Below are 24760 nucleotides of genomic sequence, written 5' to 3' on the forward strand. Positions count from 1 at the left end.
TCTACACTGTGTATTTTTATTTTTCAGGAAATTGAAGCAGCCGTGATAGCTAAACAGCCGGATGTGGAAGGGATTTTGTCTAAAGGGCGTCATTTATACAAAGAAAAACCAGCCACTCAACCCGTAACGGTAATGAAGCAACCTTCGTAATATCTATTACTACATAATGGGTTATGCCTCCTTTGTTGTACAATTGTCCTTGATGCAATGTATTTGAAACTTGGAGTCTTTCTAAGGTACCAGAGACATACATGTTATGCTTTCAGCTAAAGCGTTTTATACTTCATTTTTATTGCTTATTCTTATATCCCACCCTCCATCACTTTCATGATCCCAGAGCAGATTTTAAAAAGTAAAATATAAAAACCCCAATAATTCAATAAAGTTTCCAGCTCAACTCATAATGGATCAGTCCCCGTTGTGAGAATAAAAATAAATAATTGCTGTTGGAAGATAGCCAACAACAGCACCAATCAAATCTCAGGAGGGAGCGAGTTGCATAGCTAGGGAGCCACTGCCGAAAAGGCTGTATCCCAAGTCACAACATAATGTGCCTCACTTATGGGCTACATCATGGGAAGGGCCTAACTGCGTATCTTAATCCATGGGCAGGTTGGCGTAGGGTCCCAAGTCACCCAGGGCCTTATACATTAAAGTCAACACCTTGAATTGGGAATGATAACATGTAGGCAGCTGATGCAAAGCCTTTCTTGTTTAATTTTCAGTTTCTTCCACCTGATCAAAAGAGTAGTCCCATTCAAAACACAAACTACAATTCTGCCAGGGAAAACCAGTTCTTTTTTCCTGGGGGGGGACGCAGGGGTACACATACCCCTAAACATTTTGTGAATCTAAGTTTGGCCTCATTGAGGGGCAGTATTTCAATATGAGTAGGAAAATGAGAGCATCCCTAAACATTTTTTTTTAGAAAAAAAAGCACTGGGGAAAACTTTGCCCATCATGTGTGAATAATGTGTGAGGTGGGTAGGAGAGAAGGGGAGGAGGCTGGGCCACCTTCTACGCCACCTTCCTTCCTTTATTTGCCATTCATAGACTGCCTTGTACAAGATCCTTTCCAGTTCTTCCGTCAAATTGAGTAGCACGGGTCCCCTTCTGCTAAAAGTAGCTCTGGATATGTTTGAGGATCTAGCGTTTGATGGGTCATTATAATAATATTTTGGTTAAATTTCTGTTGCAGCTACCATATTCAGCACTGAAGCAGGATAAAATGTAGGACCATAGTTTAAATCAGCTTCAGACTTCTATAGATTGATAGACTGTGATAAGAAGTTTGCCCTTGCTTATACAGTGTATCATACTATGGGTCTATTTTTTCTACATGTTTGCCTTTTTAATTATAAAATGTGAGCTGTTTAATTTTTAAAATTTTATTTACTTCCTACAGATACAATACAATGGATTGAATCCAGACATGCTCAACATAGTTTGTTTGCATAGGAAAAAAGGGTTCAGGGAAGCAATATTTATCAATCTTCCTTCCCTGGGCACCTGCCTGTATCTCCCCAAAAGCTTCTCTCGAAGGTTGGAAGACCTCTAGAACAGTGTGGAGAGGGCTGCTGGTGGCCGCAGGGGCGTTGGGGAAAACTACCCTGTTCTTCCATCAGAAAGCCTCCATTGTATCCCAGTTCCTTTTGTGAATGGAAGGAGCAAGTCTGGAATCCAATCCATTAATTCAAACCCTCACATCCATATCTTTTGCCCAAATTAAAATATAGCCCTCCCAAGACTATATCACTTCCTAGTGAAGTTGAGATGCCAGGAAGAGTTGGGCTTGGCTGGCCCCCCCTATTTTATTCAAGTTGGCACCCCAGTAGTAGCAGTGTGGGAAGATGGGAATGTTTAACTCTGTCCCATTTCACTGGTGACTCCCCATCTCAGCTGCTAGTAGTACCATGCTTGAAATCCTACAGGTATTTCTACTTTTCTTCTTGGAGGTATAGCATCAGCTTTCAGTGGTGAACCATACTATCTATGGTAATTTCACGTACAGTTCGGCTCTTTACCATGTGCAGTTACACAATACTGTCACTGCTTTCAAATATATAATGGAATATTTTTTTTTAAATAAAGTTAGCAGTTTCCTATGGTGGGGGAACCTATCCCTCATCTGTGTATTTATTACAAGGATGACTAATAGTCCTTTCTACACAAAACATGAGCAGATTTAATTTGCTATATAGATGAAAAGAAACATTTAGACTAAAGAGTACAGTATGCTCAAAAGCCATGTTTCTTATATATGTTGAAGCTTATTTCAATAAATACAGATAATATTAAATAATTCTACTGGTAGACTATTGCCAGTAACATGGTATTTTCCTTGGAATAAATTTGGCATACTTATTAGGCAGTGTTGCACAGTTTGACCCTGAAAAATGAAAAAGATGGAACACTTCTTGCAGCACTTGTTGCAAGGCCTAGCATCTGTAATTGGCAGGGTCAGGTACCTGTTGAGTCAAGAAGGCAGGTTATCATTTCAAAGATCAGAAGCAACTACCACTGCTCCCTATCCCATTTTACCTTGCACAGAAGCCTACCTGAATGCTTATGGCAATGGGCAAATGGACACAATGGGGAAAGGAGTGAGCACATCATCCTAGTCTGCATCTCACATCTTGCTACTTATTAGCACTAGTTTTGTTCCATCACTTCTCACAGAAGCCTGGTTAGATGATCTTAGCCCATGCATCTCAAATATGCACATCAGAGCTAGGGGCCTAGGCAACACCTGGATTGAGTGACTGGTATTCAGTGGCCATTGATTGGGGTCCCTGTGTATGATTGTGGGGCATGCAAGTCACTGCTTCATCTCTCCCTACTAGGTCCTATGGCTCCAGATGTGCTTAGTACAGATTGCTAGATGTAAACAAAGGCACCAGGCCACACAAAGCAGTGGATGGGAGAACCAAGACAGTATTTCAATGGATACCAGAACAAGCATACTCATTCACATGCATATCCTAATTCTCTTTTCTCACAATCAAAACGTGTTTGAGGGTGTAGAAGATTCAATGTTATCAATAACTGATGAATTTTGTGTCTCATCATACTATTAATCTGTACTCTCCCTAGAGACCTAGAGATGTAACGCTAGACTGTTTTGCCTCTTTTCATTTGACAAATGTTCTGTGACATTGGGGAGGTGGTAATTCTGTATTGATTTACTATGGATGTTTGTATGTGATGCCAATAAAAGGTTTGATAATGATGATTAATCTGTACCATAAGAATGCAGTACCTGAACACTATAATTCAAATGGCATATTTAGTGCTACTGTTTTGTCAGATGACAAAATAGTAGCCTAGATTTCTTCACTGTTCTTCCTTCATATGTTTGAAAATTCTTTGTTCCTCAATAAATGAGTTGAACTGTAATAAAATGAGGAAAAATGGGTCCCACAATACTTAGCACAGGAGGTAAGATATTTAGATCTTGTTGACAAAAAGTAATTGATAAGGGCAAACAGAAAAGAGGGCAGTCAAATCTGCCAGTTCCCATTTCCACAAATAAGTACTGTAAATTGACAACATTATGAGAAGTTTTCAGCTACACATACATTCAGTCATCCTCAATGTCTTAGCTACTTAAAAAAAATATTTTTAGTTGGGGAACAACACTGTTTTCAGAATTTAGACTATCTGTTTTCACCAAATGTCAATTTGTGTTTAAAATACCGTATATTACATGTGAACGTTGGCTACTGCCACTCTGGGGATATATGTTTGATAGAAGAGTCTGTGGGGATATTATCTTTTCTTTCTTGCTTACTTACAAAAGGCACTGAATTTCAAAGATATACAAGATCCCTGTTTTACAGTCCTTTTGAAGCTACATTTGTCTCCAGTGGGGACTGGATGGTTAGCTTAGTAACCTATATCTATCTATCTATCATCTATCTATCTGTCTATCTATCATCTATCTATATCTATCTATCTATCTATCTATCTATCTATCTATCTATCTATCATCTATCTATCTATTTCTATCTATTTTATTTGGGACTACAACATTTATATGGGACACGGGTGGCACTGTGAGTTAAACCACAGAGCCTAGGACTTGCCGATCAGAAGGTTGTTGGTTCAAATCCCCATGACGGGGAGAGCTCCCGTTGCTCAGTCTCTGATCCTCCTTAGCAGTTCGAAAGCATGTCAAAGTGCAAGTAGATAAATAGGTACCGCTCCGGCAGGAAGGTAAACAGTGTTTCCATACGCTGCTCTTGTTCGCCAGAAGTGGCTTAGTCATGCTGGCCACATGACCCGGAAGCTGTACGCCGGCTCCCTCGACCAATAAAGTGAGTTGAGTGCCGCAACCCCAGAGTCAGCCATGACTGGACCTAATGGTCAGGGGTCCCTTTACCTTTACAACATTTATACCCTCCTCAGCCATGATCAAGATGGAAATCTCCTTTCCTGTGCTACAATTAGTTTTTGAGGGGAAACTTCCATTGACATCAATTGAAGTATTGCCAATTTATTATTTTTTAAACCAGAAGTGGTTCCTAACCACACAATTGGAGTAATGTCTGGTCTGCAAGGGAACTACATGTTATGTTATTGGAACTTCCTCTACCTGCTTTAATAATGCCCAGGATTCTTCTCCCATTTCCCAGCACAGATCAGTTCAGATTACTCCCAAGTCAAGATATGCTTTAAATTTAAATTTTCCAATTTTCTGCTTCATTATCATATGTGCTGTTTTAACAGAATGGCATATAATATAAAAAGCTGTGCTGTACACAAGATACTCTTTCATCCCAGGTCTTTATGAAATGTTTAATATATCTGTCTTCCCATTTCAGAGAAAATTAGAAGATTTAAATACTGACTGGAAAGCAGTAAACCATTTAATACAAGTGTTGAAAGGAAAGCCAGTGTCTGGGCCCTCAGGAATTGTATCATCTGCTGTTGGTAAGTACTTTGATGTTTCAGTAATCTTCAAAGTTTATATGTAAATGTTAAAATGAAGGTATATTTCTAATGCTGGTGAGAAAGCTGATGCTGAAAGCCATACAAAGAACATTGATATTTATTATTTTCTATGGCTGCTCTATTGGCCTATTGAAGTAATATTCACACTACAAAGGCATAGTGATTTGAAACTAGTTCAGTTGTCATGGCTTTCCTCCAAGAATGTTTAGAATCATACTTTGAGGAGGGTGTTGAAAATACTTGACATTTGTTTCCTAGGAAGGAAGAATAGCTATTGAATTAGTATTACTTCATCTGTGGTGCAGATATACCCTAAGACAAAGTACAGTGGTACCTCTGGTTACGAACTTAATTCATTCCAGAGGTCCGTTCTTAACCTGAGGTACCACTTTACCTAATGGGGCCTCCCACTGCCGCTGCACCACCAACACGCAATTTCTGTTCTCATCCTGGGGCAAAGTTCTTAACCCGAGGTACTACTTCCGGGTTAGCGGAGTCTGTAACCCAAAGTGTTTGTAACCCGAGGTACCACTGTAATGGAATTATTAAATTTAGTTCATAAATTGATTTATAGGTTGTGGTGGATAAGAGCTTTTTTAAAAGAAGGCTACTTCCTGTTATATGTGCTAGATGAAAGTTGAAAGATAATTTGGGAATTAAATTTTCATTCAATTTGATGTTGCAGTTCAGTAATGGCTTGATTGCTTTTACCTCCATTCTGTTTTTTTGCATATGGGCTCATCCACACGTCTGCTTGTCCCATGCTTTCTAACCACAGGCCTGAAAGGTTGTTCACTTGCCCTGCTGCACTCCCAGGAAAACCCTGCTGTTTACTTCTGAATCATAACAAATGTCAATAGGGTTTTCTGTGTATTGATGTTCTGATTCAGGCATTGTGTCTCTTGGAATAATAATGGGTTAATATATTCCTTAAGATACTACTTTTGTAACCTAAACCATGTTTATTTCTTAGAATGCATCTTTTATTTTAGTGAGATTTGATAACTGTTCCTAGGTCTGAGGCTTATAATTGAAAGGCAATTTGATGGTATTGAGCTTAATATTGTCCTTGCTCACACATTTGTTTAAGGATTTATTATACATGGAAAGAGAGTACAACCATTCCTAATGTCCCATAGCAGTAGCATGCCCTCCAGCATAATAAACAGAAACCATTTTTCTCACTAGGAGAATCTTATCTGGCTGAATGCTATTTCAAAAGTCTCAGCACATGCACAAGGTTCCTATTTCAGTCACCAGTACTTTGAATTAAAGGATTTTAGGAAGACCTCCGTCTGAGATTTTGGAGAATCATTGTCCAATGGAAATTGTACCAGCTAGCAGTTTGACATTTAAAATATGAATTTCTGTAAACTTCACTAACCAAAGATTCCACTTGAATATCAGTAATAGAAATCACACTGTAATTATGAAGGCAGGGCAGGCTTTCATTTTATTGTTGGGAAAACTAATGTGTCAACTTAAGAATAGATTTTACATTACACTGATGATCTTCTTGACACTGAGAATACAAACAGTTTGGAAAACTGATTATGAGAAGTGGCTCCCTATGTGGTTCATGTAATTTTAACTGTGCAAGCAGAACTCCAGGAAAATATTTTTCCTGCTATGTTTAAAAGTTATTGAACCACATAGGAAACTGTATCACAGAAAACAATTTTCCAGGTGGTTACAAGTCCAAACTGGCTATATTTTTGATGGCAACCATGAACAGTCCCTCTTCTTCATACATGCAATCACTCAGGTGAGCACCCATATGTAACAGAGTCATATGGGTGGAACTTCATTCCACCAGTGCTTTATTTGAGTAACTTTCTACCTAGTCTATATATGTAGTCTGTAAACATATATCTGGGATTAATCTTCATTAAATAGTAGAATGTACTTCTGAGTAAACATATATAGGATTGCATTCTGAGGAACTTTCCAATTACATTTCTGGAAGTGTTTTCGGTAATTAACAATATTTATGGCAGATGTTCCTCTTGATGCATTCAAGAAGTAGATTAGGACATAAGGAGCAGGTTTTGTCAAGGAATACTTGGAAGTTTATGTTCACCTGCTGGAAGCATTGAAGTTTCAACAATTTGGACAGAAAACCTAAGGACCTGGCCTAAAAGAGGGAGTCTACAACTGAAGAAGGGGTCTACAGTCGTCTGGCAAGAATCGTTGTCCTTTCTAGTTCTCAGGAAACAGATGCAGTTGGATAGTATTTTCAATTGAAAACCTTCTTTTCTGCCTTACTGCCAGAGGCCTATTTAAGTTTGGTCTGTTAACTGATTTTGTATCACGCTCCACATGCCCATGTGTTAACATCCAAGGACATACTTAAGTCAGAGTCTTGCAGTAAGACTTCATAACAACCTCCTCTTTTCAGATGTCTTCAAATCTTACAAAACTGAATGAATGACCTCATGTTTACATTAGCCATTCAGTGAAACACTGGCCATTAGGCACTCATAAAGTACCATAACTATGGAGTATCATATATATGGCAAAAAGGAAAATAATTGCTGAGCATTGCACAGCAGTACTATTGGAATTTATCGCTTTCTGGAATTTCAAACTATATAGCCTATGACTGACCAGCTCAAATCAAATGGATCTGGGAAGTCATCCTTAGTAATATTTGTGTAGGAAATTCATGCTATGTGTAGCAGTCCTGATAATGTTTTAGATCGTCTAAGGAAATTAAGAACCCAGGGGAGAGATTTTCAGATAATTCATTGGGGAGGCAAGTTTCATGACACACATGCTTAACAAATACATTATAGTACAAAACTGAATTTAGTGGTTTGATTTGAAGAATTTTCAAGGTCAAGACCCTGTTTCAAGAGAAGTTTTATTTTCAAGACAGTTGACATCGGACACAAAATGAAAGACAAACTCACCTAATAAAAAGACAAAGAGTTCAGACTAACACAGCTACTCTTTTGGAATCCATCTAATAAAGCTTTCAGATTCAATTTACTCTCTGCATATAGCTTGAGGAATCTCTGGAGGTCATTCACAGCATGTGCTTCAACACCAACAGGGAGAAATAATGAAAAGGACTTGGATAAAAAGCTGACACTATGCCTTCAAAATTGCATGAATAAAAGCATAATACGCTAGTTAGTGGTTGAAATTCTCTGTGTTTTATAAGATTTTCTCTTTCAGTCTCTGTCTTAATGCATGGATTTGTTACAGTACTAGCATAGTGAATAAACACGAAAATAAAACATGTAAGCCGGAAGTCTGATTTAAACCAAAAGAAAGTATGTTGGCACTTAGTATTTAACTTATCCTGTTGCACTCCAAACACTTGGGATTAATTCCTGCAATACAGATACACAATTATGCTTTATATGAGGAATATTGGTGACCTTTCGCTAGTATTAAGAGTATTTTTCAGTGTGCAGGTCTGAACATATTTTGCCCCAATCTCGAAATAACCTCACACGATGAGATCTAGTTAGCCACCTTGGAAAGCAGATGAACACCTGTATGACGTTGTAAGACCGACAGGAAGGTTCACGCCTAATGACAGACGGCCACATGAACGGGTGTATGAAAGAGAAAGACTGTGGGGTATCACTACCCACTTTTGCACTGACTCTGCCTACCACCGGCACGCAGCCCCCAGATGTTTAGCTGCAAGGAATTGTGTGGTTCTCTGGATGACTCCATTTCTCTATCATAGCATATGCAAAATAATATTCTTAACAATAATAGACTAAAAAAAAAGTCTATAATTTAAAAATATAGTTCCCCAACATTTTATTTTATACATAGGAGGTTTGCTTGTATTGAATATTTTCTACCATTATTGTTGTTGTTGTTGTTGTTGTTGTTGTTGTTGTTATATTTATAGAATTCATATACCGCCCTATTCTATACCCAGAGGTCTCAGGGCGGTTCACAGAACAAAATAAAAATATAAAACCACAAAATACATAATCAAAATAAAAACAACAACCCAGTCTTTATTTAGATGCTAACAAGTAACTTGTGCAAGCAAAATCAATGGTCCAGATCTGATAAAGCTAGAAAATCGGAAAGACACGACATTGTTTTAGAGACTATTTTGTAATGATATCAAAATGAATTTTTGCAGTGAGCTATGACACAAGGTTCTCAAGCAGCAGTCACTTTTGGAGGAGAGATCAGGGTGAGCTGATCAATCATCTTTAGCATGGCCTCAGGAAAGTTTCACAGGGGCTGCCACAATAACAGTAACTTACAGGAGACTGGAATTTGAGACAGTTTATCTTTCAGGAAGATTTTGAATAGAGTAATATGTCCTGGCTGTGTGAACTTTATTAATGGGACTCCAGATTAGAAAGATAAAGTATAATCTTTAATCAGTGTCAAGGCTACTACTTAATCAGTGTCAGTGCCTGCTAAAGCCACAGCTGTAAATGGGTACAGATACGAAATTTTTGGACATCAGAGATGAAGCAGCCAACTGACTGTTTTTAAAGCCAGTTCTTCTGCAATGTTTTATCTCCAAACATTTATCTCTAAATGCCTTTATCTCTAAAACTTCTCTCATCAGCATTTTAATCATGAATATGTATTGCATTTTCAAGATAATTCAGCTATTATTGCTTTTGCAGAGCTTTCAGCTATTGAAATTGAGATTATCGCTTTTAAAGTTCACGCCCATTTTATGTATTCAGAAACATACTTTTAAGATGCAGTTCAAAAGACTGGAAACAAGCATGGTTCCAGTGTGGGAAATTACTTTATTCTTCTCTGTGAAAAGCAGACCCAGAGTTTTGGATGTAGGTATTCTTTCCTTCCCAGCACCCTTGATGCACGCGGGACCACAACCAGCAGCAACTTGTTTATGGACAATGGTTTTATGCAAGGATGGTTTGCATGCGAGAGTGTTTAAGCCAGTTTATCTGTTCTCATAACAGCTAAACTGAAATCGGTATGAGAACAATGAAGAGAAAAAATGTGCTTAGCTTTTTAAAACCCACCTTCATACTTCTTTCACTAGGTCTGTTCAAATCACTTAATATACATGCAGAACTTGCCCTTGGTTTTCTGATTTGCGGCGCACCCGCCATAATTTGATTCTTGGGATTCAAGTTTACAGTACCTTCATAGCAGGGGTGCCTAACTCATGGCCTGAGGGGCCATATATGTTCCCTAAGTAGTTTTTGCTGATCCTCCAATTCCCCTAATAATTTGACTGCTGGATCTGCAATTGGGAGCGGGGGGGGGGGTTAAAAAATGCGGAGCAGAAGTTGGCGCTGTTTGAACTTCCCATAATGATTTTTAGCAATCATATCTCTTTCTCTGGCTTGCGAGCAATTCACGTGACATCCTCCTTACACTTGCTAGAGCTTTGTGGCCAGAGGGTGGTGATGCACACATAAATCCTAGTAGCAAGGAAGTCCCTGGGCTCACACCACCCTTAACTGAGCAAGAACTGAGGGAGGAGGAGAGATGACTGCAATCTGTTAGGCGATGTTGAGGAGTCAAACTGGGAACCTTTAGAACAGTTGCCCCATCTCATAGGCTATTAAACTGCAAGACAGCATTGTATCCTCAGGTCCTGGACTAACCTTACCTAAACTCCTGGACAGAAAAGACTACAAGAGAGCCTTCTGTTCATCTAAGCCTTGCTCAAGAGACAAGAGGCACATCCATGCCATACATTGAAAGCACTTTTATGCCACTTCAAGGGTAATAGAGAATCCTGAGAACTGTAGCTTGTTACCTTACAAATGTAAGGTTCTCACTTCGGCAGAGCTAACCAGCTGCAAAAATATAAGATGGGGGACACCTTGTTTGCCAGCAGTACATGCAAAAAAGCTCTAGGGGATCTTAGAAGATCACAAGCTTAATGGGAGTCAATACTGTGATGCAGTATTGTGAGTCAGTACTGTGATGCCAACCTAGCAGTTCGAAAGCATCCCCGGGTGCAAGTACATAAATAGGGACCGCTTACTAGTGGGAAGGTAAACGGTGTTCCATGTGCTGCGCTGGCTCGCCAGATGCAGCTTGTCACGCTGGCCACGTGACCCGGAAGTGTCTGCGGACAGCGCTGGCTCCCGGCCTCTAGAGTGAGATGAGCGCACAACCCTAGAGTCTGTCAAGACTGGCCCGTACGGGCAGGGGTACCTTTAACTTTACTGTGATGCAGCAGCAAAAAACCTAGTGCTATTCTAGGCTGCATCAACAGAAGTATAGTGTCTGGATTAAGGAAATTCGTAGTACTTTCCTTAATTCTCTTGGTCAGACCACACCTGTAGTACTGTGTCCAGTTCTGGGTGCTGCAATTTAAGAAGGATATTGACAAGCTGGAGTATATGCAGAGGATGGTGACCAGGATGATCAAGAGTCTGGAAACCAAGCCTTATGAGGAATTGTTGAGAGTACTGGGTATGTTCAGACTGGTAAAGAGGAGTCTTAGAGGAGATATGATATCCCCCTTCAAATATCCAAAGAGCTGTCACAAGGAAGATGGAGCAAGATTGTTTTCTCCTGCTCTAGCGACTAGAACCTGAACCAATGGCTTTAAGTTACAAAAAAGGAGATTCTGACTAAACATCAGGAAGAACTTTCAACAATAATAGCTGATCAACAGTGGAATAGACTCCTTAAGGTGGACTCTCCTTCATTGAGGTTTTAAGCAGAACTTGGATGGTCACCTGTCATGTCTGCTTTATTTGAGATTCCTGCATTACAGGGGGTTGGAATAAATGACTCTGGTAGATCCCTTCCAACGCTACAGTTCTATGATTCTGAGAAGACAGCATAGATAGGGAAAAAATTGTGATCAGTTTTCATAAAAATGAATTAATTCAGCTGTTGACATAAATCAAAGCATCTATTTAAACATATTTTATTTTTTAAGAGAGCCCATTTTGGCTTAGTTATTTACTGCTCCTCAGCCCTCCACATTAACTCTGCTCTTACCTGCAATTGGCTAGAGTTTTCCACCTTTACTGTAACAAGGAATGATCCCTGTGGAGCTAACAGTTGTGTTGTGCTGGGAAACAGCTGTCAGAAGCTACCCCTATTCATCTTCCACCTTCATCTCTGCAGTTGGATATGTCATGACTGCATCTCAGCCAGCGTTCATTGACCCAGAAAGGCAAGTTCAAACTAAATCCTCTGCTTACTAGCAGAACACATTGGGTAAATTTGGCATGCTCATGTTTTGCTTCAACCTAACAGTTTCAGGTTGCAGTGGGAGAAGGTTTTACTTGGTATATGAGCAGGCATTTTAATGTAACATATTTAAAAAATGAAACAATTCCACACATGTAGTTCTAAACATTATCCATAGGAAATTTGTCAAGCTCTACATCTTACTCACGCTGCAATGACATCGAAAGGCTTAAATTATCTAGTTCATGAAAAATAACAGCTCAAACTTAGTCTTCACTGACCTCATTTAATGCTGTATTCCCATAGCTTCCATGCTGTGATGAAATATCTTTTAGACATTTCTCTTTGGAACAGAGAAAGGTTAACATGATTATGTTGTCTATAAGAGAGATGTTTCAGCTTCTGCAAATGTTTTATTTTGGGATATAAAGAGATGAGAAATGATTTATACAAAAATCTTACATCAAAATTAATTTTAACTGATTTGATATATCATGAAAGACTAGTCTTTAAAGGACTGCTCATGTTTCATGGTTCTTAATGCTGTCAAGGCAGCATTCCTAGGAAGAGGCAACCGGAGATCAAGTTGGACTTAGGATCTCAAAAATGGATGAAAAGAGCTTTTTCATCACATCAAAATACCTTCCCCCAAAGAGGGTGCTGCTACTGCTGCAGTTAACAGTCAAAGCTGGAAAAATATGCTTTTTCTGGGCATCCAGAACCATGGCTAGCACCATTCCCAGCTGTGATCCTGAAGTGAGTGTGGTCCCATCAGATCAGGAGCTTTACCTCTTTCACGGTGGACTGTATCATACACCACAACATTTCCATATTATCCTAATTAAGTTTCAGCACGTCATCTCTAGGCATCTCATTAAAAAAAGGGGGGGAAATCTCAGGCACAGGTTCAGATAATCCACTGCAACACCTGGATCTAATGTAAAGGCACTTACTCTGAAGTACTTGCTAATCCTTCCCAGTGTGTATCTGGGAAGTATTAAACTCAGTGAGCTCATTCATTCCCCCTCTGCTTCCCAAATGCCAAACCATCAACATGTTGCTGTTTGGGAAGCACTACTCAAAGCACTAACGCCTTTTGATCAGCTGGTTGACACTCGTCAAAGTGCAGCAATTTGCATGGTGCTTCCCAAACACCTGACAAAATTATGATGTCAGATGATGGATCAGTGGTTGGTCCCTCTCACCTGTCAAAGTTTTGCCCCAGCCAGCCAGATTACCTACTCCTGGTTTAGAGTTTTTAACTAATTGTATATACACAGTATATATATATATATATATATATATATATATATATATATATATAAAATAAATTTGTATTGTAACTGTGAGTCACTATAAACCTTTTCACTTTTAAAATATGCAGAGGCAAAATCATTTGCTTATTCAATTTAATCAATACATTGGAATGCATTAAAATAATCTGTTCATGTAGTTTCTTGAATAGACAGGTTATTTGTCTAAGCGAAGATGTATGATGAAGTACAAAATATATTTAAATGAAAAATAATCAATTGTAGCACTTTTGTCTAAAGCTCTGTCTGTTCATTCACCAGGCAAGCTGCTGTTGGCCTGAAGGAGTTTCCTAGCTGTTAAATGTAACTTGAAATATGTGGGTAGAAAGGAATTGATATGATGACCTGGGAGCTATTCTATCAGGAAAGTGTGTTGATTTGTATAAAAGTAAAACACTAAGGTGGAGGAGAAATAAAAACAGGAAATTAGATGGAATCAGCATTAAAGCTACTGACTTTTCAAAAGTGATTTTTTAAACAACAAAAAGGAAGTATTTGTAATTGATGCAAAGTATGCAGCATCAAAACCTAGAAATCAGCATTAATGTTTCCCCCCCTTGCCCCTGGATTTCAAGATAAAACAAATTCACTCTTACCCTAAATCTACCCATCCCCTTGTTGCTCACTCCTTGACATTAATGTATAAAACATATTAGTCATAAGACTTTATTCCAAAGCATCCAACCTCTGTCTTTAAGGTGGCTAATCTGATGGTAAATGAAATGAGATGACATTTTGGAATTGCTACCATAAATTGTAACTGATGTGTGAAATGAAAAAATTATCTATTGTGGAAAGGAATGGCAGTCATTGTGCAGACAATCTTATCTTTTTCTCTGGGAGGAGTAGGTACAAAAATTCACCACAGGTAAACTCCTTGTAGGCAAAATATAAAAATCAAGATTCTAAAAGGCACTGTGTTGGTTCTTTTTGTTTTAAGCAGAAGTAGGTACTACTGACAGTTTGAGAATGAAAGAAAATAGTTTTCAAATTGCTTGTTTTAGTTTGCTTTAGTTTAGATATATCTAACTAATTTTGCATATGCATTTTAATTTTTATAACCTTATATTGTCCTCAGAGGACTTGTGTGTGCTGTAACAAAGTAGGTGAGGGTTGCTTTCTAGCTGTGCTTTGAAGACTGAACTTTGTGAATTTCAAAATTGGCTCAGGTTGTATACAGTTTAACTTTATTAAATCAGAGCCAATAAACAGAGAAGCTTAGAAGGTGATTGTATCCTACGTCTGTTTATGTGAAAGTGTGTGTGAATTAATAAGTGGATTATGTGGAGCTTTAGGATAATAGCACAAGATATTTCATTTAACTTCCCTTGGCCTAAGTGCTATGTACTGAACCTAACTTGAGTTTGGCTATTAGTACTTACTGTTGTTATTTTTGATATGCTATATTAAGACTATGTTTTCTCTTGTATATTTCTAGTAAAATAAACTGCTTCATTCAAAAGGCAGGTCATCAGGGCAGCCACTACCATTAGCCAAATTGAGGCGGCTGGAGTGTGTGTATGTGGGTGAGCAGCAATGGTAGCCCCTCCCTGTCATTCCTTCCTGTTCAATAACAGAAGAGAATAGCTTTGCACCCTTTAAGCTGGGATGATGCACTCAGTGTGGTGATGGTCATTCTTCCATTGCCAGTACAGTGGTACCTCGGTTTATGAACTTAATCCGTTCCAGAAGTCCATTCTTAAACGGAAACGGTTCTTAAACTGAGGCGTGCTTTCCCTAATGAGGCCTACTGCCGCTGGTGCCCTTCCACCGTTTGGATTCCGTTCTTAGACTGAGGTAAAGTTCACAAATTGGGACACTACTTCCTGTTTTGCGGAGTTTGTAAACCGAATAGTTCTTAAATCGGACTGTTCTTAAACCGAGGTACCACTGTATTGAAGTAAGAATCAGCTTTCCAACCCAGTTTAGAATGGAAAGGGGTGTCACCTTGTTCCTTGTCTCATGTAGCAAAATATTTTGAGCCAGTTCTTCAGGACACAACAAACTGGTGAATTCAATCTAACATATATGGTTCACATATTCCTTTCTTTTACTTTCTGCCTAGTTTTCTGAAAATGTGAGCTGTATATTATATATAAGCACATCAATTTCAATGTATTACTGCGATCTTTGGAGATTCAAAATATTCTTTAAAGGCTGTGCAAGTTGGCAAAGCTGAAATCCGTGACATTTGATTCCATAGTTATGCTCATTATGTAAGTGCACCATTTTTCATGAAGGAAAACAGCTGATATTCATTGTTTGTGGCTGTTACCAAAAAAACCCTCTCTTTTGTAGGCACAGGATAAATCTGCACATTTTCCCGCTGCATGTGTTGGTCTATACATGCAGAATATTTGTATGTCAATGTTTCGTACACCTTTGGGGAGATAATACAGTGGTACCTCGGGTTACAAACACATCGGGTTACAAACACTTCGGGCCACAAAGTCCGCTAACCCGGAAGTAGTACCTTGGGTTAAGAACTTTACAAGAACAGAAATCGCACAGTGGCAGTGGGAGGCCCCATTAGCTAAAGTGGTACCTCAGGTTAAGAACGGTTTCAGGTTATGAACGGACCTCCGGAATGAATTAAGTTCCTAACCAGAGGCACCACTGTACTGGGTTGCAAGCATTCTTTCCCCACTCTGTATTTAACCATTTGCCTGGAACTCGTAGACAACCAGAACTTCCATGTGGACAACCTTGTGGAGGGACCAGTCATTTCTTTCCCCTTCACTTTATAGAAGGCAAATTTTATTATTACACTACTAAGAGACTAGTCATCTGTATATCCTTTGTGGCTAAGAAGAAATGGATTAAACTCACTATGTAAGGAAATGCAAGCTCTGGTAGCATCTAAGCAGGCTAATAAATAATCTTGCAGAATAGTAATTTTTGTGGGGTTATTTACACAGATATTCTATGTGTTTAGACTGGTGCATATAAATAACATTTACTCCCTGCAACCTATTATGCAAATTGTTTCTTAGCTATGCACATCTAGTACATTAATTGTTGAATTATATCCTAGATGCTTTGTGTCTGCTCGTAGCAGCTACCTCAAAAAGTTGGGAAAGGATCAACAGGAGCATCTTTTCAGCTTACCATTTGCTCATGGCAGGATAACTTATGATGCTTTCTTCTAAGATAACAGGAAAGGTTGCCATGGAGACATTAGCAAACCGTTGTGTCCTAATGTAGCTGGTTTTGTTGCTCCACATCTGGTCGATTAATATGCAGCCAGTAGTTCCAAGGTTGTTTTTTTTGAACTTGGTTTTTATTGTTTTTTCTACCAAGTCTTGAATCCAGTATGTATTTAAGGAGGAAATGTAGCACTTAGCATATAGAGATTACATTTAGCTGGAAAAAATAGAAATTTCATTATAGGCAGCTAAAATAAATTTTAGTTTGCACATAGTTACCTTGTAGCTGGTGGTTGGCATCCATCTGTTTTGGGAGACAGTAGTGGAGTTTACTTCGTCTTTGGAGGTGAAGTAAATCTATTGGAAGAATACAGCATCTGCTGTGGCTGTAGAGACTGATATGGGAGATTCTGTATATGTTTTGTTGCAGCTGAGGCAGATGAAGGTGTCCAGTTGTCCTTCTGCAGATTCACCATGGTGTTTATTCTGTCTGATGTTTCATTTGTTTCCATGAGAATTACTCTGAGTGAAGTGTTGATACATTCAAATATCACCTTTGTCAGGAACTCACAAGGTGGCTTACGCAAGCTTCAGCCCCCGCACCAACATTAGTTACAATATTTTCACGATATCTGTAAGATAGTGTACAAACACCCAAAATGCAAAATAAAAATGCTGTATCATGGGTTGTGGAAGGGCTGAAGAACCGCACCATTTTCACACTCCAAAGTATATCCTTCCATTGCTTCTTTGCAGCAAGGTAACATGCCAGTGGTTGTTTCCTGCATACTTTTGTGTGTAACATGAGACTTGCAATCCATGGCTAACAGCCTAGGAGTCATTGCTTACTAGCAGCTAATTAGTGTGGATTTTAGGTACCCTTAGTAAGGGGTGAGGCTATCAAGTCAGATCAAATTTATAGTCCTTAAACTTCCACTTTTAGCCCAGGCCCTGCCCATGACCCCCAAAGGGTTACTCAAAATGAATGTGGCACTGGGGCTGCAAAAGGTTACCCACTTTTGCCCTAAACGGTTTGGGTACAAGTTTTTTAAAGAACTGCCTTCACCCTGCCTGCATTTTAACATCATAAACAGAGCTCATTACTAGCTGGGGTCCAAAAAGACACATCATTACAGGATGTTAGGAAACCCCTAAAAGCCCACCTATTCTTGCTTGCTTTTCCCTGAGCTGTATTTTAATTTGTTGGATTGGATCATAGAATCATAGAATCATAGAATTGGAAGAGACCACAAGCGCCATCGAGTCCAACCCCCTGCCAAGCAGGAAACACCATCAGAGCACTCCTGACATATGGTTGTCAAGCCTCTGCTTAAAGACCTCCAAAGAAGGAGACTCCACCACACTCCTTTGATGTTTGCTTTGATGCTGTTGCTGGTTTTTATTAATGATTTTGTTGTTGTTGTATTGGTTGTATTTTACTCTTTTGTTCTGTAAGCTGCCTTGGAAAGGTTTTTATCCTTGCAGGTGGCTTCCAAATATTTTACATTAAAAACAACAACAGATAAATACATATCAATGACTTTAAAGGAAAGAGAATACCCTTGGTGTCCACGGTTAACGTAGACATCACGTGAATTTGCTAATAGTGAATAACTATGTCAGTAAATTAAATTATTGATCTTAGCTTTTTTATTCAATGTCACTGCATTTTTCTTCCCTTTCAGTAACTTCTCCTGGCCAAACTGTTACTGTGGTAACGCAAACTCTGGTAACCAAGGAAACTACCATCTCCAAACAAGAAATGCCATCATCTTTGCTTCTGGAGGTGCCAGCCCTGGCTGAATTCAATAAGGCATGGGCAGACCTCACTGACTGGCTTTCTCTATTGGATCGAGTGATAAAATCCCAAATAGTGACTGTAGGCGATCTTGATGAAATCAATGACATGATCATCAAACAAAAGGTATGTGAAATATCTACATACTGAATTTTATGCCTGACAGAAATAGCTGCTACAAATGGAACAATTTAAACAGGAAGTATATTAGTATACATTGCACACATATTCTTCAGCAAATTAATTTTAAATGCGAATCTGTTCTGCTTTATACCAGTTTTCAAATGTATATGACAATTATTAAGATTTGCAGAGTGAAAATAAAGGTAAAAGTTATATATTGCCTTTACAGCGAACCAGTTACTTTGATATTTAGACATCAATATACTACTTTCTCAGAAGTCAGTAAATAGGTTGAGTATTACATGATGCAAGCAGAATAAACCAACATCTCTTTACCTTTTTATGTTAGAATATTTCTCTAAGAACTTTCTGAGAGGTTTGTATCCTGCTGTCATGCTATTACGAAAAGCTTCTCAATCCCCTTAAAGAAAAGAGCAGCTCATTAATGCAAGTGTTTTGTCAGCAAACTTTTAAAGTGCTACTTATCGTTGAAAACACACAAAAATGTGGAAATATAGAAGCATGGACAAAAACAAAACTTTAACTTCAGCAACTCTGGTGCAATAAAAGTAATTTGTTTATTATATAGCCTGAAAGTAATTACCTGCCTCCTAGATTTAACAACGCTCAATATAAAATATCTAGCTTGCATGAGCAAAACTTTAAGTGCTTCACTTCCATTCCACTGATCCTTTCAAGAGTGCATCAGACTCTTTGTTATACAACATTGTCTCCTTCAAATGCAAATTCTAATTTAGTCTATTTAAGGCATGGGTTGTTTTTTTAAAAAAGTATATGTGTAACAATCAATCAGAAAGTTGATAATATACAATGAAATGTTTTTAATTAAGAGCTAGACCTTACTTGTATGAAAATGATGATCCTTTGGGTAAGAGTCTTAGACTTTAAGACCCGCCCCCTTACATAGATAGTTCTATGTTAGCACTGACTCTTTTCTGCTAAGGGCAACAATGCAAATGCTAAATATTATCTAAATGTGCAAACTTTTTTTTAGTCCAGGTGAAAAACATGTGACCACGAGCTATCATATCCTATGTTACGATACATAACTTGATTGTGGCTTTATCTCACCATTATTATTTTTTATTAAGTTCACTTACTCCTTATTTCAGAAGATCATACTAAGCCTTACCCATTTGTGATTGGGGATATATATATATCCCTTACAGGACCTTTCTTTGAACATGACCTCAGTAAATGTTCAGTAAATGACCTCAGTAAATTAGAGCATAAATTGATCAGGTTGCTTTTCAAAAAGTATATGAAATGCATATGAGCATGTCTCAGGGCTGGGGTTGATCTCTTAACCACAGTTAATATTAACCTTCATTTTCACTAGGATTTGCAGTGTCCAGTGCCTTTACTCCTGGTCACATAACCCAGGCCTCTTACTCTAAATCTTCATAAAACTTCTTCTTAGGATTATTCGTCTCAATACATACACACAAACATAATTTTAGGTTTCCAGGCATCTCCATAGTCTTCAGGGCCTTCATCTCCACATGTAGCCCTTACACTAGGTTTGTAGGTGTATAATTTCATGCTACAGTATTCACCCCTACTCGAACTGGGATACAATCAGGGTAGATTGGCAGGAGAGAAGGGAGCTTCTTCATTCTACATAAGTGTTTTTTTTTATCTTCAATTGTGTTTTGTAGAACATATTGTGATGTGAGTGTTGGTCTAAAAGGAACAGAATCTTCTACAGTGGTACCTCGGGTTAAGTACTTAATTTGTTCCGGAGGTCCGTTCTTAACCTGGAACTGTTCTTAACCTGAAGCACCACTTTAGCTAATGGGGCCTCCTGCTGCTGCCACGCTGCCGGAGCACGATTTCTGTTCTCATCCTGAAGCAAAGTTCTTAACCCGAGGTACTATTTCTGGGTTAGCGTAGTCTGTAACCCGAAGCGTATGTAACCTGAAGCATCTGTAACCCGAGGTACCACTGGACTTCTGCCTGCTGCCAATGTACAAGAAGAAAACTGACATAAAATCAACTAAAATCAACTTGAGTGCTAACATTCTGAGTTCAGAGCTTACAAAGTCATCTCTGAATTAGATATGCTGAAATCCACATTTTAGTTATGGTTGATTTAGCTCCCTCATGTAGTTTGAGCATAAATGAGAAGTCTTTTTTTCTACTTTTTGTATAATTTATGTAGAGAGAAAATCTGTGGAGTACTGTTTCCTGCAAGGTACAACATTAATGGCTAGGCTACATCAGCATCCCCAATGGGAATGAGGGCAGGAGTGGGATGCAGTGAACTTCAAGCCACCATTATGCAAGCTTGTTTACACACAAATGGCTTAATACTGCATTGTAAGTGAATGTAGCATTACCTTAGCCTCCATTTAGAGAACTGATATTCTTTAAAATAATTATTATGAGTAGGTTGCCAACTGAGATGTGCACTGCTAAAGTGTTTTTTTCTATTACATGCAGACAAGTGTAGAGAATTTGGGGGGAGGGAGTTGTTCTTGTTGTCAGCATGTGGTTTTAAGTCTCACATTTCATATATGTAAATCTAAAGTAGCTATATTTATTATGTGTTTGAAAACATTTGTTCTTAGCAACAGAAGAGTTAGCTTGGATGCACTTCTAGAACTTATAAACCCTAGGAACTAAGAGATCAAACAAAACTAAAAATTCTCAAGGTACTTGAGGAGCAGGCATCATTGCACAGTGATGCTCTTGGGACATTCAGATAAATGACTTCTGGTCTTCTGCATTTTTCTGCAGAGCAAAAAGTTTAACATACCTCACCATGTCAGAACCATAACAACACTCTCCACCGCCACAAAAAAATGGTTTCTGCAGATTTTGTTTTGAACAATTTGTTTTGTTGAATTGGAGATAAACTGTTCATCAGAAACAATAAAATTTGTGGGTGGATTGCTATAGTTTTAATAATCTAACAAAGTAAAAAAGTTTTATTTTGTTCTTGCTTGCTTGCAGAACGTATGCTATCTCTGCAGCATATGCATTTCTTAGTTTTCTTTCTGTTCCATAATTATAAAAAAGTAATTGAATAGCTTATTTTCCCATGTAATGTGCAAAGCAGAAAATTGTAGTCCAATTGTAATCATAGAATGCAAATCAAAACTATAAGGACCAAATTAAATGCTTGTTCATTTTCTAAGATGTTTCGGGGGTTACAGGAGAAACATATTCTCAGGAAAAAGACATGTTTCCAGGAAAATAAGATTACTGCAATGGGGAAGTATGAATTAACTTTTTTTGTTTTTGATGAAGCAGTTTTAGAAGAGAAAGTTATTTTGCATGGAGTATTTAAAAAAAAAAAAAAAGCAGAAAGGGACTTTTAACATTTTCCCTTAACATGACATCCCTGATTAAAATCACCTCCATGAGCTACTCTTAGCTCTAGCTGGGAAGCTACCATTGTTGCCAATAGAACCTTTCCTCTCAGGGGAATAGCAGATTAAGGAGAGCTGTTTCATGAAAGAGACTCAGGTTGAAGCTGCCTACAGTAGCTTCAGAAACAAATTTGGGTCACGTGTGAACTTCATCCAACTCAGAGCTTCCTCTGAGTTGGATTGAAACAAAGTCAGGTCTAGCTAGATTCCAGCAGGCATCGTGGAAAGGTGGTTGGGTGAGTAAGGAGCAGTAGTTCAGTAGGAGCAAGAAGTCTTTAATGGGGTACCCCAACCCTTGGAGGGGCAGGCAAGGCATACAACCTCCCTCCAACCATGACTAAGGCTTTTACCCAACACTGTCCCCACCGGAGTTGTGCTGATTGCTATGGGCTAGGCACAAACCCCAGTGTCAGCCAATGAACCTGAAGGACAAATTCCTCCCCAGCCCCGGATGTGGTGACTAATCTTAATCCATAGTAAGGTCAGGAAAGCAGTCCTACTTCTGTGATGGATAGGAAACAGCGTAGCTGAAGGGAGGGTGGGAGGGAGATCCAAAGGCAACCAGAATACTAGATGGGGCATTCCTTTTATATTCTGGGGGAGTCCTGGGGGACCTGGTCAGGCCTGTGTCCAGAATGTGTTCACCCCCTGGTCTGGCTGCCGTTGGCTAATTTGGCAACTGGACCAATCCAACTGTTGCCCTGGCAGGCGGGAGAGACTGTTGCATCTCCTGATGGCTGAGGACCTGGCAGGGAGGCAGTTGGATGGTGCCGTGGTGCAACTGAAAAGCGGTAAACAGAATTTAGGAACATGGGAGAATGATTTATTTCCTAATTGATTCTACGTCTTTTATCAAAGTGCCCTATGTGTGGCACATGGATCTGTTGTTGATAAGGGACTTCTGTGAGAACTGCATAAATGATGAGCTGCTTACACCTTGTTCGAAAAGGTCTTAAGTATGCTCATTATGTTTAGGCTGTCTTTTCCATCTTTCATCTGTAGATGACAGAATTCAAATCCAGATTTTGCTTTCCCTTTTCATGTTTTAACAAAGAATGCTTACTTAGGTTTTCCCATTTATCAGGTATTGTCTAAACGTGTGATTTATTTTACCACGCTGAAATATTTTATTTATATATAATTCAATATTTACAATAAAAGCATGTACATGGCACCATCAGCTTACATTTATGCAGACCAAAGGCTTGGGATTTTGAAATAATATATTGCTTGCAGAAATTTATTTAAAATCTGTCTAAATAGGAGAAAATTGGATCTTTGTTATCTGTTTTCTGAGGCAAGATTATTTCTAAATCCCCAACTAGGAACAGATAATAAACCTAGGAGAACCCCCAAGGTGAAAACATAGATGAACTGTTTCTTTACTCAGGAGAGAACAGAAGAGAAAATTGTTTAAAATTTACCCTTTTCTCACCACAAAAGATTGCCTTATAACAAAGGTATAAATAATCCAGTTTTGTGAAGCATGGATGCTAAGCTTTTCTCTGATGTCAGCTTCTATAAAATCACTTTAAAAATCTGTCAGAAACATAATCAGAAATGCCCTTTGATCTAGTTTGCTGCTTCACGCCTGTTCCCATTCCATATAAAAATGCACTAGGTGCAATAAGTGTAAAACATAAAGGACCATATCTCAGAATAATTGCTGAGAGCTTACAATTCCCTTTTATACCTTTCAAAATCAGCCTAGCACCTTTTCTGATTCCCCCCTAATTACAAGAGACAAATAATGCTAGTACCTTCTATGTAATGCTAAATGGTAGTACTGGCAACAGCACTGATGAAGTTACTAGCCTCCTAAACTTTCCCTCAATCAAAATTATAATTGCTGCCTTATGGATAAGACCAAAGAAATAACCATTTTGTTCTGATCCCCCCATACTACTGTCTTAAATATATTTTAACTAATTTTTATTTACTTTTTGTTACTCTAAAAAAAATTCCATCCCCCCCCCCTTTGCTGTCCGCACCACCATTCCCCAACATAATTCATGTAACCCCCTATAGTGACCTCTTTTGGTGGGGCAGAGTCTGCTATACCTGTCTTTTATTTATATATACTTTTAAAGGTTTTTATTTATTGTGTTTGTTGTAAATAGGTTTTTTCAAATGTGCTTATAAAGCAACTTCATTATGATCATGAGGATAGCAGCTTATGTTACCATTTATCAGGGTTGCTCTTATGCTAAAGAGAAGGAAAGAACAGGTGGGTGGGGTTTTGAGTTCAGTCTTACTTCTATGTTGGTTTCATATTTTGGTTAGTATGCAGGGATTAAACTATTGCATGCCAAGACCCCATGACCCTGCAGTTTCCAGGAAGAAAATAACCAGACAAGACCGCAGCATATAGTATTTGGAGTCTCAACTTTTATTGGTTACAGATGTGAATAGTTTGGGTAGAGCCACGTTATACCACTCCAGCCCACCTGATGGGAGCGCATCTAAAAGTAAACCCAACGGGGGGGGAGGGGGGCTATGACCTACATCAAACAGGGGTAACCCCGATGTGTCCCTCCCTGTTTAAGGAGTGCCTCACCTGGGCATCAGACAGAAGTAACTTCTCCTGGATCCTTTTAATAGGGTACCCTTACCCAAGAAGGGGCAGGCAGAGGCTGCAACCTCCCCTCCAGCCAAGATGAAGACCTACCCAATGCCTAACGTCACAAAGTTGTGACGGTTGCTATGAGGTAGGCAAAAATCAAATGGCCAAGTGGAAAAAAATCCTGCCCAGCCCCGAATTTAGCTGCCAACAATGTCCATATTGAGGTCGTAGTGTAAGCAAAAACCAATATAGAGGGAGGGATATCTGGCGAAACAAGGTGGTTGAAGAGGAGAGTCTAGGTGGGTGGCACTTTATCCCCCTGGGAACGAGCCCAAGCA

General features: G+C 38.8%; 1 protein-coding gene across 23 annotated transcripts in view; it reads left to right on the plus strand.

Moving 5' to 3' along the window:
- Positions 1-24760, plus strand: part of DMD (dystrophin) — a 984302-nt gene that overhangs the window by 686945 nt on the left and 272597 nt on the right. For all 23 annotated transcript variants that reach the window (XM_083438913.1, XM_083438919.1, XM_083438923.1 and 20 more), the window contains 3 exons: positions 28-129; positions 4824-4932; positions 18229-18467. In XM_083438913.1, the coding sequence (XP_083295039.1) occupies positions 28-129; positions 4824-4932; positions 18229-18467 (450 nt within the window). The remainder of the gene's footprint in view (positions 1-27; positions 130-4823; positions 4933-18228; positions 18468-24760) is intronic.

This window comes from Podarcis tiliguerta, assembly GCF_965153285.1.
Source record: "Podarcis tiliguerta genome assembly, chromosome: 4".
In the NCBI taxonomy this organism is placed as follows: domain Eukaryota; kingdom Metazoa; phylum Chordata; class Lepidosauria; order Squamata; family Lacertidae; genus Podarcis; species Podarcis tiliguerta.